The sequence below is a fragment of the Hypanus sabinus genome, chromosome 13 (assembly GCF_030144855.1).
Source record: "Hypanus sabinus isolate sHypSab1 chromosome 13, sHypSab1.hap1, whole genome shotgun sequence".
Classification (NCBI taxonomy): Eukaryota; Metazoa; Chordata; class Chondrichthyes; order Myliobatiformes; family Dasyatidae; genus Hypanus; species Hypanus sabinus.
The window spans coordinates 104846449-104863820 of NC_082718.1; the positions used below are offsets into that span (position 1 = coordinate 104846449).

At 40.2% G+C, this 17372-nt stretch overlaps 1 protein-coding gene across 1 annotated transcript in view; it reads right to left on the reverse strand.

The window, feature by feature from the left end:
* Positions 1 to 6169: 6169 nt before the first annotated feature.
* Positions 6170 to 17372, reverse strand: part of hnf1a (HNF1 homeobox a) — a 239282-nt gene continuing 228079 nt past the window's right edge. The window contains exon 10 of the mRNA XM_059988327.1: positions 6170 to 6280. Within this exon, the coding sequence (XP_059844310.1) occupies positions 6185 to 6280 (96 nt within the window). The 3' untranslated portion in view covers positions 6170 to 6184. The remainder of the gene's footprint in view (positions 6281 to 17372) is intronic.

Here is a 17372-nt window from a genome sequence, read left to right on the forward strand (position 1 = left end):
GTGATGGACTGTGCTGTATCCACTACATTCTTGGGCATTAGTGTTTCCATACCAGGCTGTGATGCAACCAGTCAGGGTACTCTCCACTACACACCTATAGGTGCTTATCAGAGTTTTAGATGACATGCTGAATCTACGGAAACATCTAAGAAAGTAGAGGCCTTGTTGTGCCTTCTTTGTAATGGCTCTTACTTTCTTCACCCAGGACAAATCCTCTGAAATGATAATGCTAAGGAAGTTTAAGTTACTGACCCTCTCCACCTCCGATTTCCTAGCGAGGACTGGCTCATGGACCTCCGGTTCCTTCCTCCTGCAGTCAATAATTAAATCTTTGGCCTTACTGGCATTGACTGATAAGTTGTTGTGGTACCATTCAACCAGACTTTCAATCTCCCTCCTTTATGCCAATTTGTCACCACCTTAGATTCAGCCAACAACAGTAGTATCGTCATCAAACTGAAATATGGCATAGGAGAAGTACAGCCTCTCAGTCATAGGTATAAAGTGAATAGAGCTGGGGGCTAAGTACACAGTTCTGCGGTGCACCTGAGTTGATTGTGATAGTGGAGTCAAGTGTCTTCCACTTGATGGCTATTGTCTTCAGTTTTACCAGGGCTTCACTCCCGACATTCAGCTTTTTGCTTGTGGACTATGGCTATAATGGGAGGTGGAGCTGAGTGGTCCTGACTAAACCCAGACTATTCATTACTGAGCAGATTATAGTTAATGACCTCATCTTATTGTTAATAATTTGTATTCATTCAACTGGGGTGATAGCCACCAGACTGAATTTTCTTGTTTTTTGGTGAAGGTGTATGTATCTGGGCAATTTTCCCTTTTGTTGGTTAGATGTGAATGCTGTAATTGCATTTCATAAGCCTGGCTAGAGTGAATGTCTCCATTACAATATCCAAGCTGGTTTCATGCACTTAGCTACATCCAGTACTTGTAGCCATTCCTTGGTTGAAGCATATCTTCTGGGATGTTAGAGCCTTAGCAGGGAGTCGATGGATCGTCCACTTGGGATGTCTGGTTGAATGCGGTCAGGAATGCTTCAGCCTTTTCTTTCTACAGGGCCCTGCCATAATTTGTTCAGACCCCTCCCACCAGCTGTTCAATCGTCTCCTCCCTTTTGGACTGGAGGATGTCTGAGGTTTGATCTGTTCCACTGGTTGCAGGATTGCTCAGCTCTGTTGCATGCTGATTTTGTTGTTTAGCAATTGAGTCCTTTTGTGCTGCAGCCTCACCAGGCTGGAAAGGCATTTCTTCCATACATCCAGCACAACCTCTAACATCTGTTTTGCTTTCTTCCTCTGTCTTCATAGTAACTGATAAGGCTATAAAATCACAGACGGCAGCCGGGTATTTTACTGCTGCTGATTCTCCACAGTGCCTCATGAATGCCCAGTTTTTTGCATCCAAATCTGTTGTAAGTTTCTCTCAATTAACCATTCTAGTGTCATTCACATATGGAGAATGTTCTTGGCATGAACACGGGATTTTTGCCTCTTTGAAGATTGCTGTGGTCAATTCTGCTATACATAGACCGCAGAGGACACGGTAGTAGTGGTTCACTCACTGCCTGTGCTGGCAGCTTTGATCTCAAAGACACCTCTTCCATTGATGGTGCTTCTAAGCCGATCTTTGAACACCGAGTCCACTTTGTACTTTTTTCCTCCCCCTGTGATTTTTCAACATGGGGAAGCACTTATTTATGAGGGAAGATGGAAGAACCTAATCAGGAGTATTCATTGAACACACAACATGCTGGTGGAATACAGCAGGCCAGGTAGCATCTATAGGGAGAAGCACTGTCGACATTTCGGGCTGAGACCCTTCATCAGGACTAACTGAAAGGAAAGATAGTAAGAGATTTGAAAGTAGTGGGGGGAGGGGGAAATGCAAAATGATAGGAGAAGACCGGAGGGGATGGGATGAAGCTAAGAGCTGGAAAGGTGATTGGCAAAAGTGATACAGAGCTGGAGAAGGGAATATATCATGGGACGGGAGGCCTCGGGAGAAAGAAGGGGAGAGGAGCACCAGAGGGAGATGGAGAACAGGCAGGGCGATGGGCAGAGAGAGAAAAAAACAAACAGCTAAATATGTCAGGGATGGGGTAAGAAGGGGAGGAGGGGCATTAACAGAAGTTAGAGAAGTCAATGTTCAATTATAGACATATCAGAATGGGAATGGGACGTGGAATTAGAATGTGTGGCCACTAGGAGATCCTGCTTCCTCTGGCGGACCGAGCGTAGGTGTTCAGCGAAACGGTCTCCCAGTCTGCGGCGGGTCTCACCAATATATAAAAGGCCACACCAGGAGTATTCATTTCCATGTTTGGGCAGATGCCATCAGACATTATGAAGTTAGGAGTCAATGTGGAATGCTCCCAGTCTATTCCCTCTCACTTGTGTATCACTGCACTTGTCTTCCTGTGTGCCTGTACTGCGGGTAGGATACAGACGCTACCCCTAGCAGTACAATAAAGAGAAATAACAAGTTAATTATGGAACATCCCAGCCAAAACCCATCTAACGTATTCAAGCATACAAATTTTGAAACACTATTTATGATATTGATAATGTAATCTGGGAAGTATGATAAAATCAATAAAATGTATAAAATGGAATAATAAACCAGAAAAAATATTTTATTAAGACCAAAGTAGAGATTAAAATATCTGACCTTTAAGAGTCCATAAAAAGCCCATAGTACAGGAAAACACTGGATTTGAAATAAATGAGGGAAAAGTTTTAAATTCAATTACAATCTTAAAGACTTCCATTAAAAGGTCACAGTCTGGGAACCATTTACTTCTGGTGCCAGCAATTCAATCCAAGGATGTGGTCTCAGGAGAATGAAATGGTGTCTCAATTATATATTTTAAGTTGTATTACTTGTTCACCTCTGTTTCTCCAAGCTAAACCCAACAAAGCAATATTTTCCTTGAGCGTTATTGTCACATTGACAATAGCAGTTTTACTGCTCTGAAAGACTATGTTTGGTATTCATAGCTTGCCTTCAGTGTCTTTTGTCATTGGCTTTGTAAATGCCCTCTAGCCGTATAAAGTAACCTTGTCACAGAGAATGTCAGTGATTCGATTATGTTGCCTGATCCTTGCATTTTGGACCAACATGCAGCTGCCTGAATTATGACTAATTGATTCCACAGCAGGTTGACATCTATTGCGCAACCTATTCAGACCTTTCCACCTTGCTGACGTGCTACATTTTGATTATCCTCATTAACAACTGGTTATAAACATGAACTGCTTGCCTCAATTAAACAGAATGGAACAATTATTTGAACACTTATCATTTATAAAATACTTGAGCAGACTAGCAGTTAAACTCTCTCTACTTCCAATTCGTAAAGTAATTATTAACAAATTTTATTATTACCCTGCAACTTTTTAACATGTTTGTGGGTTTATTTTTTGGTTTGGGCATTGCCAGCAAGATAAGAATGTATTTCCCACTCCTAGCTACCCTTGTAGATAGTAATGTGCTGCTGCTTTGAACGTTTGTTCTGTTGGGAAGTGAGTTCCTAGATTTAGATGAGGCTTCTGTAAAACTTGGGTGTTTTTTTCTGATACCTGGTATATCACCGAAATCCTAAACTTCATTATCAAGCAGTCAATTTGAGTACCTGCATTTATTCAGGTTGGTTGCTTGCATTCTGTTAAGGATATAAGAATAAGCAGGTCACTTGTACAGCTGACTACGAATCATTCCCCACCCACTACTGTTGGCTTTAGTATTTCCAGTTTAGGAAGTTCTGATGTTTTGTACCTGATGGGTACAAAATACCATTTGCAATACATTAAAGTAGATGTTAAAAAACTCTTTACAGATTCATAAAATACTATCTACTTAAATGAAGTTATTGTGTGGTAAGTCAATCACATCAAGGTGTAATGTAATATATACAAAATGCTAGAGGAACTCAGCAGGTCAGGCAGCATCAATGAAGAAGAATAAAGAGTACAACTTTCAGTCTGAGACCCTTCAACTTGGTCTGCTTTGTGGGCTCTTTATTCCTCTTCATAGATGCTGTCTGACCTGTTGAGTTCCTCCAGCATGTTGTGTATATTACTCTGGATTTTCAGCATCTGCAGAATCTCTTGTTTATAACATTTAATGTAATCTATATGTACAATATTGCTTCGTATAATGTACATTTTAAATAGCTCCAACTTCTGCCTAGGTTTCAAATTGCAGTTCTGAATTTATCTGTTCAGTTAACCTTGTACATGCTACCTATGGATTAATATATGTACCCAGATATGTTTTGATCTCCTATGGCTCAATGAAATCAAATTTATGCAGGTTTGCCTGCCAGTTTTCTATCTTTATGTATAGTGATGTTTTATTTTTACAGACTAAACAAGGCCTTATAGATTTATTAGTTATTTCCAGATCAGTTGTCTTATAAAATTGTTCTAAAATGTTTAAATTGTCATTCATTCCAATGTACAAATCACTTGAAAGTACTATATCATACTGTACTTATTAGTGATTTTTCAGCATGAGGAGTACATTTGACAGTCTTCAGAATAAAAATCAGCCCTTGTTATCTAAATTTAATTAAAGTGTTTTTTTTGCAATATTAAATAAAATTGGATGTTTCATAAAAATAGGTTTAGTTAATCTCCAGGGCCTTCAATCAATATGTAAAAAATTTAAAATATGGGTAACAGCATTAATAAAATGTGAACAGATTAAGGTAAGAATCTCTTTCAATTAATTTATGATCAGTGAAATCAAAGGACTGAGCTAAGTCTGTAAAGTAGAAGCCAGATTATCATCGTTTTCCTTTTGTTCCCTTGATTGCATTATCCAGGGTGGCAATAATCTTGCTGCAATTCAGCGTCATTGCAATAATGCTTGTCCTGGTTCAACGTAATGACAATGTAATTGTCATTGATCGTTTCATGGATATTTTTACAAAAGTATGCAGTAATATTGAATAAATTGTTATTGGACTCCATTGTTTGGCTTGTTCATCAGATTCTGAAATAACACCTTGTATATCTGGGTTTTTCCCAAACTATAACCATATAGATAAATACATTGTCAATGATAGAGGATGGTCTTTCATTAATTGCTGAATTTTAATTAATTTAGGTCAGGGGCCTTTTCTTCTTTATAACCGTCTAAAGTTTCCCTCACTGCAACTATTTTGAGAAATCGAAGTAATTCCTATTGTTGGCATGAAGTAACCAAAGATTGATGTCTGACCTCTTGCTGCTGATGGAAAGTATGAATTTATAGTAGTGCTCTCAAGTTGTGAATGGTCAACAGATATTCTAAACTTAATGGGGTGCCTACATCAGTTAGGTTGCTAGCTTATTGTATAGAATTTGAATTTCCCTATATGAGAGGATCAGCCATGATCTAACGGCGAGCAAACTTGATGGGCTAAAACAGCAGAATTATGTCATATGTCTTATGGTATTATTAACCTCTTCAATCAGGTTGCAAGAACCAGAACTCTAGGAAGAAAACAAATAATATTGGAAAAGTTAAGATCAGGCAGCATCTGGTAATCACACATGTGATTCATAGTATGTGAAGTTTTATGCTGGGAAGGAACATTAATGTTATCTACAGCAAGTGTGACAAAAATGATAAATAACATGGCAATGTTTTTCACTTTGTCAAATGTGAAGAAATTGGCATTATGGTAAGCAGTATCCTATTGGAATTGGCTAGTTTTCTATAGATTATCAATGAAACATTAACTCAATTTTCCTCTCTTCACAGATACTGCCTAATACTCAGTCAAATGGCATGAAATGTAATGAGCTGGGTAATAGAACTTCGACACCTGTGTAATTCTAGCTTAAAGCTACAAGAGATACTCCCTTAATCTATCCGCTCCACAGCTTAAAACCAACTTCTGCCTTTCCCGGTTTTTATGAATGGTCTTTGACTTGCAATATTAACTCTTATGTCTTTCCACAGACACTGCTTAGCCTGGTGAATATTTCCAACACTGTTTATAGTACTTGAAACTCATGACCAAAACATTAAATTGTTCAAGCAACTCACACAAAATGCTGGTGGAACGCAGCAGGCCAGGCAGCATCTATAGGAAGAAGTACAGTTGACATTTCGGGCCGAAAACCTTTGTCAGGACCAACCTGTTTTCTTGATGTTTCTAATAAGGACTCTTTTTGATTCAGTGCTTCATGCCGTCCCAGGTTAATTCTGCTGTCAACATTCTGTTACCCAGCTCACCACACTTCATGCCACTTGACTGAGTATTAGGCAACGTCTGTGAAGAGAGGAAAACTCAGTTAATGTTTCAGAGATAATCTACACAGAACTGGCTAATTCCAATACAAAGAACATGGTCCTCTCTTTCTAGTTGGCTTCTGTAACTTTTCTAATTGGATGGCTTTGCAAACTGCTTTTACTTCACATTTGGCAAACTAAAATACAATGGCATGATATTCATTGTTTTTATCCACACTTGCTGTAGGTAACATTAATGTTCTGTCCTAGTATAAAACTTCATGTATGGACTTTATTTTGTTATCTGCATTGCACTTTCTCTAGTTCAGGGGTTCCCAACCCTTTTTATGCCATGGACCAATTCCATTCAGCATGGGGTCTGTGGACCCCAGGTTGTAAACTCCTGCTCTAGCAGTTACCTATATTCTGCACTACATTTCATTTCTACAGCCTCATTGTACTTAAGCATAACATAATTTCCCATAGTGGCTCACAAATGAGTTTTTCAATGTATCTCAGTACACGTGACAATAATATTCTAATTCCAAGCATTAAGGTGTTCATTAAAACATATCTAAATAATTAAAAGATTACAAGATACTGATATTTACTCTGCCTCAATCCTGCCAGCATTCATAATCATATCATCACAATTCTTAGGACCAGCTTTGACATTGGACTTATGGCTACAGGTACTAAAGTGCTCCCTTATGGACACATCAGCTTGCCAGGCCTCATTTGCTAAGAGAAGATGAAGTGCAGAGCTACCTACATGTTGCGCCCCATCCGATCCATTAGCACTATGGGAGTCCCAGTCAATATCAGTGAAATTAAAATCACCTATTATTACAGCCCTATTATCTTTGGCAAGGCGATGGTCTTCCCATGTTGCTTAAGTTAAAAAAAAATATTTTATCTTCCTAAGGAACCTGGATCCATCATCAGATTGATGTTTGACATTAATGACTAACTCTATATTTATTTATTATGTACGAGAATAAAAGCCATCAATAGGTATAATTTTTGAAAAGTCAAACATAAAGACTTGCTTAATTTATCATTAGCCTTTGGACATGCCGACAGCTGCTGAAATCTTACACCAGATGCCAGCATTAAAATTCAGTGTTATACCACCATACACGCTAAAATTAGATGTCAGTGTACTTTTCTGCTTGAATTCACAGTGATGAAAGTTTTTTAATGAACATCGATGTTTCTTGGAGTAGCAGAATCCAAAGACATGAAACTCATTAGAACAGGGTTTAATTAAGCAGAATCACACATTAATAAGCTGACAATGCAGATTACTGTAGTTATTGATGCACAGAGGGTATTTTTAAAGAGTCCTACCACTAAATGAAAAATAGTAAATGCTTTAATTCACTCATCAGTTCAGCAGCATCTGCAAAGCCTGTGCTCACCTTCCAGGGAGATTAAGGTTGGAGCAGAGTGGTGACCTGTCGCAAGTTATTTGAAACTTATTGCCATTAAATTTGTAGCCATGCCTCATGCTTAATGTCTCAAGTCTCAGTGTTAGAGTTACCAAATCAAAACAGCACAGAGGGAGACCATTTGATCCATGATACTTGTGTTCATTAAAAGAACTGCAACCAATCATACTTTCCTCTTTCAAACACTGCCCCTGTACCACCCATTCCAGTTTTCCTACAACCCAGCCAACGTGCAAAACATTGTGTTACCTTTACTTCACTGATCTGAGTAGGTGGTTTGATTGAGCTCTATCACCTTAAATAATCTGCCTCTACCATCTTCTTTCAGAATGATTCTGAACACAAGATTTCTCTTGAATCCAATGGTTTTGGCAAATTCTGAAATCAATTGTGCAAAAGACTATCATGGTAGCTAAGAGGAGGAATATCCCTCTTGTCTGACCAATCCATTAGTGCAGCCTGTGAGGTTGCGATTTATATAACCATATAACCATATAACAATCACAGCACGGAAACAGGCCATCTTGGCCCTCCTAGTCCGTGCCGAACCCTTAATCTCACCTAGTCCCACCTACCCGCACTCAGCCCATAACCCTCCACTCCTTTCCTGTCCATATACCTATCCAATTTTACCTTAAATGACACAACTGAACTGGCCTCTACTACTTCTACAGGAAGCTCATTCCACACAGAGACCTAACTTGTTCAACCTTTCTCTGTAACTTAATTGCTGAAACCCAGGTAACATCCTAGTAAATCGTCTCTGCACTCTCTCTAATTTATTGATATCTTTCCTATAATTCGGTGACCAGAACTGCACACAATATTCCAAATTTGGCCTTACCAATGCCTTGTACAACTTTAGCATTACATCCCAACTTCTGTACTCAATGCTTTGATTTATAAAGGCCAGCGTTCCAAAAGCCCTCTTCACCACCCTATCTAAATGAGACTCCACTTTCAGGGAACTATGCACAGTTATTCCTAGATCTCTCTGTTCCTCTGCATTCCTCAATGCCCTACCATTTACTCTGTATGTTCTATTTGGATTATTCCTGCCAAAGTGTAGAACCTCACACTTCTCAGCATTAAACTCCATCTGCCAACGTTCAGCCCATTCTTCTAACCGGCATAAATCTCCCTGCAAGCTTTGAAAATCCACCTCATTATCCACAACACCTCCTACCTTAGTATCATCGGCATACTTACTAATCCAATTTACCACCCCATCATCCAGATCATTTATGTATATTACAAACAACATTGGGCCCAAAACAGATCCCTGAGGCACCCCGCTAGTCACCGGCCTCCATCCCGATAAACAATTATCCACCACTACTTTCTGGCATCTCCCATCTAGCCACTGTTGAATCCATTTTATTACTCCAGTATTAATACCTAACGACTGAACCTTCTTAACTAACCTTCCATGTGGAACTTTGTCAAAGGCTTTGCTGAAGTCCATATAGACTACATCCACTGCCTTACCCTCGTCAACATTCCTCGTAACTTCTTCAAAAAATTCAATAAGGTTTGTCAAATATGACCTTCCACGCACAAATCCATGCTGGCTACTTCTAATCAGATCCCATCTATCCAGATAATTATAAATACTATCTCTAAGAATACTTTCCATTAATTTACCCACCACTGATGTCAAACTGACAGGTCTATAATTGCTAGACTTCCTTCTAGAACCCTTTTTAAACAATGGAACCACATGAGCAATACGCCAATCCTCCGGCACAATCCCCGTTTTCAATGACATATTAAAGATCTCCGTCAGAGCTCCTGCTATTTCTACACAAACTTCCCTCAAGGTCCTGGGGAATATCCTGTCAGGACCCGGAGATTTATCCACTTTTAAATTTCTTAAAAGCACCAGTACCTCCACCTCTTTAATTGTCATAGGTTCCATAACTTCCTTACTTGTTTCCCACACCTTAGATAATTCAATATCCTTCTCCTTAGTGAATACCGAAGAGAAGAAATCATTCAAAATCTCTCCCATCTCCTTCGGTTCCACACATAGCTGACCACTCTGATTCTCTAAGGGGCCAATTTTATCCCTCACTATCCTCTTGCTTTTAATATAACTGTAGAAACCTTTCGGATTTACTTTCACCTTATTTGCCAAACCAACCTCGTATCTTCTTTTAGCTTTTCTAATCTCTTTCTTAAGATTCCTTTTACATTCTTTATATTCCTCGAGCAATTCCTTTACTCCATGCTGCCTATATCTATTGTAGACATCCCTCTTTTTCTGAACCAAATTTCTAATATCCCTTGAAAACCATGGTGCTCTCAAACCTTTAACCTTTCCTTTCACCCTAACAGGAACATAAAGATTCTGTACCCTCATAATTTCACCCTTAAATGACCTCCATTTCTCTATTACATCCTTCCCATAAAACAACTTGACCCAATCCACTCTCTCTAAATCCCTTCGCATCCCCTCAAAGTTAGCCTTTCTCCAATCAAAAATCTCAACTCTAGGTCCAGTCCTGTCCTTCTCCATAATTATATTGAAGCTAATACTATTGTGATCACTGGACCCGAAGTGCTCCCCAACACATACATCTGTCAGCTGACCTATCGCATTCCCTAACAGGAGATCCAACACTGCCCCATCTCTAGTCGGTACTTCTATGTATTGTTGCAAAAAACTATCCTGCACACATTTCACAAACTCTAAACCATCCAGCCCTTTTACAGAATGAGCTTCCCAGTCTACGTGTGGAAAATTAAAATCTCCCACAATCACCACCTTGTGTTTACTACAAATATCTGCTATCTCCTTACACATTTGCTCTTCCAACTCACGCGCCCCATTAGGTGGCCTATAATACACTCCTATCAGTGTTACTGCACCTTTCCCATTCTTCAATTCCACCCAAATGGTCTCCCTAGAAGAGCTCTCTAATCTATCCTTCCAAAGCACCGCCATAAGATTTTCTCGGACAAGCAATGCAACACCTCCTCCTCTGGCCCCTCCTACTGTATCACACCTGAAGCAACTAAATCCAGGAATATTTAGTTGCCAATCACACCCTTCCTGCAACCATGTTTCACTAATAGCTACAACATCATAATTCCAGGTATCAATCCACGCTTTAAGCTCATCCACCTTTCTTACAATGCTCCTAGCATTAAAATAGATACATTTAAGATACTCTCCATCTCCTCCTCTCTTTCCATCCCTAACAATGCATTCAAATTTATTATCCTTTTCTTTCTTCTCCCCTACATCTTCGGGCTGAGCGCATCCCTTCTCCATCACCTGCCTTTCCTCCCTCACACACTGTCTATTTACTTGCTCCACTGGTGAACTAACCTCCTCTCCCATAGTCTCCTCAAATAGTCTCCCGCCCCCCCATCTTACTAGTTTAAAGTCCGCCCTGTAGCCCTAGCAAACCTCCCCGCTAGGATATTGGTCCCCCCATGATTCAAGTGTAACCCATACTTCTTGAACAGGTCACCCTGCCCCAGAAGAGGTCCCAATGATCCAGAAACTTGAATCCCTGCCCCCTGCTCCAATCCCACAGCCACGCATTCATCCTCCACCTAATTCTATTCCTACTCTCACTGTCGCGTGGCACAGGCAGTAATCCCGAGATTACTACCTTTGCGGTCCTTCTTCTTAACTGCCTTCCTAACTCCCTATACTCTCGTTTCAGGACCTCTTCCCCTTTCCTTCCTATGTCATTGGTACCTACATGTACCACGACCTCTGGCTCTTCACCCTCCCACTTCAGGATATCTTGGACGCGATCAGAAACGTCCCGAACCCTGGCACCAGGGAGGCAAATTACCATTCGGGACTCCCGGTCACCTCCACAGAAACGCCTGTCTGAGCCCCTGACTATTGAGTCCCCTATTACTATGGACCTCTTTCTTCTAACCCTACCCTTCTGAGCTACATATCTGAGATTTAAACCTTTGCATTAATTTTTAATGGTGATACAATTTAAATGTCATATAGTATGCCTTAACACCTCTAAAAGAGAGAAATGTTTGCTGAGCATAGGCATCTTGGACTTGTGATGCCCATCATAATCATGGGCACTCACTGTCTATGCTCATATGTGAAGAATAATCAGCAAAATGAGATCCAAAGGACCAACTCACAGATGGTAATGGGCCAGTAACTACGAGAGAGGAAAGAAAATTTGACATGGCAAGAGAACATGATCAGTTCAAGTTGTTTGAGTCATAGTGTTGAACCACAGATTAACTCTCCTTGCATGAATGTACATGAAGCTTAAAGTGGCCTTTTCGTATTGATGAACTTTCCGCAAGTCCCCTGCGAAAAACTATCAGGCGTGTTTTCAGTAACCATTAAATAAGCATTTATCACCAATGGTCTCTACCAACTCTTCATCATGATGTGGGAACTTTAGAGAAGGTGCAGAGAAGATTTACCAGGAGGTTGCCTGGATTAGCGAGCATGTCTTATGAGAACAGGTTGAGCAAACTAGGGTTTCGATCTTTGGAGTGAAGAAGGATGAGAAGTGACTTGATAGAGGTGTACAAGATGATAAGTGGATAGCCAGAGACTTTTTTTCTCAGGGAGGAAATGGTTAATACAAGAGGACATCATTTTAAGGCAATTGGAGGAAAGTATTGGTGGGATGTCAGAGGTAAGTTTTTCTTTACAGTTTATTAGGTGTGTGGAATGCTCTATCTGTGGTGGTGATACATTAGAGACATTCAAGAAACACTTAGGTAGACACGTGGATGATAGAAAATTGAGGGTAATGTAGGAGGAAAGAGTTAGATTGATCGTAGAGTAGGTTAAAAGGCTGACACAACATTGTGGGACAAAGGGCACAGACTGTGATGTAGCATTCTATGTTTAAAATACATTCTGGAGCGGATCAGCAAAATTGCAAAAGTAATGCCACTATTTAAGAAAAGAAGAAAAGCAGGATTGATCAGTTATCTTAATGTGTCATTGGAAAATGCTGGTATCTATTATTAAGCAGATATTAGCAGGACATTTAGAAAATCATAATGCCATCAAGCAGTTTCACCATGGTTTTAAGAAAAGGAACTTGATGAATTTGCTAGAGTTGTATGGGGATATTGCAGGGTGATTAAAGGGAAACCAGTAGATATAGTATATTTGGATTATCATATACAACATTAAAGGTCAATTCACAAGATAAAAGTGCATTGGGTTGGGGATAAATATAGGAATGATTAGGACATTGTTTTCTATTGGTTAGCCAGATACAAGAGACAAATTTCAAATTGGCAGTTCAGTGAGTAGTATGTCCCTCATGGATTGGTGCTGGAGCCTCATACAAAGGGATATGGGTGGATTAAATAAGACGTATGGAATAAAATGTTGAGGAAATGATACTGTAGGTTATTCACTTTGTTAGGAAGAATGAATGGAGTGAAATTATAAAATAGTGCAGTGCAACATATTCTGGGTTCCTAGTGCATTGTTAACAATCTTCTAAATGGTTGCATCACAGCCTCCAAAACACAGCATTGTACGAGGCTACAGAGATTGTTGGTTCAGCCAGTTCCATTACAGGCACAACACTCCCCCAATGTTGAGTTCATCTTCAAGACACAGCACCACGGGAAGATGGCATCCACCATTAAAGATTCTCTCCATCTGGGAAATGTTCCCTTCACCTTAGAAGCATTGGGTAAGAGGTTGAGCAGCCTGTAGACACACAGTCAACTTTTAAAAAATAGCTTCTCCTCTGCCATCAGATTTTTGAACAGTACATGAGTACCCCATTATTTGCCTATAGATATATTTATTTTTGTAACTTTTTATGTCATGCACAAAATTGCTATCACGAAACAACATATTTCATGGCATATTGTCAGCGATAATTTATTGATGCTGTTTATTGATTATAGCTCAGCACTTAACACCATCTTCCTATGGTTCTGATCGATAAGCTACAGAACCTAGTAAAAATACCCCTGTATCTGGAAGGTCTAACTGCTGGTGAGTCAGTATCCTGGCAAAAACTACACCATGAAGACAAAAGAACACTCCAAGTAACTCCGCAAAAAGGTTATTAAAAAGCACAAGTCAGGAGATGGATACAAGAAAACTTCCAGGTCACTGAACAGCCCTTGGAGTACAGTTGGTGTCAAAATGGTTGTTGTGATGCATTTAGTGTGGTAGTGTAGTTGGTAGAAACATAGAAAACCTACAGCACAATACAGGCCCTGCGGCCCACAAAGTTGTGCCGAACATGTCCCTATCTTTGAAATTACTAGGCTTACCTATAGTCCCCTGTTTTACTAAGCTCCATGTACCTATCCAAAGGTCTCTTAAAAGACCCTATCGTATCTGCTTCCACCACAGTTGCCGGCAGCCCATTCCACGCACTCACCACACTCTGCGTAAAAAAACTTGCCCCTGACATCTCCTCTGTACCTACTCCCAAGCACCTTAAACCTGTGTCCTCTTGTGGAAACCATTTCAGTCCTGGGAAGAAGCCTCTGACTATCCACAGGATCAATGCCTCTCATCATCTTATGCACCTCTATCAGGTCACCTCTCACCTTCGTCGCTCCAAGGAGAAAAGGCCGAGTTCACTCAACCTATTCTCATAAGGCATGCTCCCCAATCCAGGCAACATCCTTGTAAACCTCCTCTGTTCCCTTTCTATGGCTTCCACATCTATGGGTAGGGCTTATTGCTCTCACTTTCAGCTTCCACCGCAGGCTAGCAGTCTTGCAAAAAGGAGAACGAAGTGTGTAAAGTCGTACCCTGCCAGTACGTAGCCTCTCCAACAGCAAGACTCATGTAGTGCCTCCTCGCTGGCAACTCACGGAAACTGAACTCCTTTTGGACTCAGGTTGAACTACGGAGGACATGGAGGAAGTCTGGCCCCATGCACACATAACACGCAGGCCCACTGTTGTGTGGACACGCCTTGGTGCTCGTGAACTAGATTCCCAGCTATGGGTAAATAGCCCCACTGCCTTGTGGGCAGCCTCAGGAGAGGTAAAGCCTGTGGGAGTAAACTCAGCCAAAAAATCTGGAGTGGAGCCCCTAAGGTGGCTGGATATCATTGAACATCCTTCCGGTAGCTCCTGTAGCCAAGCTGGAGCCAAATATATTGCCTCATAAGCTTTCCTTTGGACTACATTGGTGAGGCCAAAAGGGAGATCTTGATGAGTGAGCATCTCAGGATCTCCATACCTTCCACCCAGACTTGTGATAATGACGATCATCACCCATTGTCCTTCAAGACCGATGGATGCCTACCAACCAACAGTTAAGTCAATCAACAAGAAATGGAAAGAATATGGTACAGCTGTAAATCTGCTGTTCTCAAAAACTGAGTGACCATGCAAGACGGGGACTAGTGAGGGAGGGAGGCTACCAAGAGACCTATGATAACTCTGGAGGAGTTACAAGCTTCAGTGGCTGAGATGGGCAAGACGGCACATACAACAACTGTTGCCCAGGTGCTTCACCAGTCGCATCATTATGGGAGAGTGGCAAAGAGAAAGTCATGGTTGAAAAAAACTCATGAAATCTCAGCTGGAGTTTGCCAGAAGGCATGTGGGAGACTCTGAAGTCAACTGGAAGAATGTTTTATGAGCAGATGAAACCAAAGTTGAGCATTTTGGCCATCAGGCTAAATGCTATGTTTGGCATAACCCAAACACTGCACATCATCAAAAACACACTATCCACACCGTGAAGCATAGTGGTGGCTGCATCATGCTGTGGGGTTGTTTCAGAGTCCAGAGCTAAATTCAATTCAGAATTTGTGGCTGGACTTGAAAAGGGCTGTTCACTCACGATCCCTGTGCGATCTGATTGAGCTTGAGCAGTTTTGTAAAGAAGAATGGGGAAAAATTGCTGTGTCCAGATGTGCAAAGCTGATAGAAACCTATCCACACAGGGCTGTAATTGCTGCCAAAGATGCATCCACTAAATACTGACTTGAAGGGGATGAATACATATGCAATGAATTATTTTGTGTTTTATATTTGTAATTAATTTAGATCTCCTGGTAGAGATCTGTTTTCACTCTGACACAAAAGAGTCTTTTTCTGTTGATCAGTGTCAAAAAAGCCAAATTAAATCCAATATAATCCATATTGTAAAACAATATAACATGAAAATTCCTAAGGGAGCTGAATAATTTTTACAGACACTGTATGTTAGGGATGTTTAAGAAACTTTTAGATAGAAGCATGGATGAAATAAAAATAGAGGGCTATGTAAGAGGGAAGAGTTAGTTTGCTCTTAAAGTAGGTTATAAGGTTGGCACAGCATCATGGACCAAAGGTCCTGTACTGTGCTGCAATGTTCTAAGTTCCATTTCTGAGCCTTCAGTGTCAGCAAAGATTGGTCCCACCATGAGTGAACAGCAACTCGCATTTCCTACACCAACATACTTGTAAGTCATGCCTGGAATAATTATTGGGCCTTGCGTGCTTATTGATGTTGATTTATGGGCAAATTTGAAGATGGGAAAACAGTGTTGGAGACCATAAAAATAATTTAGAAAAACTAAATGTAATAAATATTAAAACAAAAAGAGATTGTTGGAAAAGCTCAGCAGGGCTGGTAGCACCTGTGGAAAGAGAAACAAGCAGTGTCTTGAGTTGAAGACCATTCACCAGAAACAAGTAAGAAGTTTCAATAGTCTCATGGAACATGCTGTTGGGGTGGTGCTTCAGGCATTTAAGAGACTTACATAGATCCATGGATGAAAGAAAAATGGGGAGCTATGTAGGAGGAAAGGATAGGTTGATCTTGGAGTAGGTTAAAGGGTCAGACAACTTCATGGGCCAAAGGTCCTAAAGTGTGCAATACTATTCTATATTCTATGATGCCAAATCACCCAGAAAGGTATACAAGATTCTTTTATACTACACCAACACTGTTTCAACTTGGCAACACTTTTTTTTAGTTTTGGCATCAGCAGTTCTACATTTTTTTCTTGATTAAAACATTTCAAAATTTTAAATATCTCTATTAGGTCATACCTCAGCTATCCCTTTTCCTTATGGGAATAATTTTGCATTTCCAGATGTGTTTTTTAAGTAAAGAAGGTTTATAGGTAGGTACATCACAATGTAACTGACGCTAGAGTGCTTTAAGTATATTGCAACAGATAAAATTCCATCTGTCAGTCGAAGATTAGGAAATGAAACTTACTGTGCACACCTTGGCTCCAAATTGTATGTAGTGTTAATATTTTATTTTGTTGTTCGGCCTCCTAATAAGATTTAACCCTGAGAGAGACAGCTCCTGTCATTGGCCTGTTTCCCTTGGGCTCTCAATTAGATTTTCTCCCTGGTACCTGCAACAGCTGTCAACATGAGAAAACCCTCTGCTACCTGTCACTGTTGGATTTGAACCTACATTACAGAACTAAGAGGACAGTCAGATGCAAAACTGACAGACTTCCTTTTCTCTTTGACTTTCCCCTGATGGTTTCTCCTGACTTTTCAAAGTGTTGATTAATTTTCAGAATCAGAATCAGGTTCAATATCACTGGCAGACGTTGTAAAGTTTGTTGTTTAGCAGCAGCCGTATAGTACAATACACAAAAAATATAGGTTGCAATAATATAAAAATAAATAAATAGAAGAAAAAAAAGAGCTAAATAGTGAGGTAGTGTTTAGAAATCTGACATCGGAGGGGAAGAAACTGTTGTTAAAATGTTGAGTGTGCTT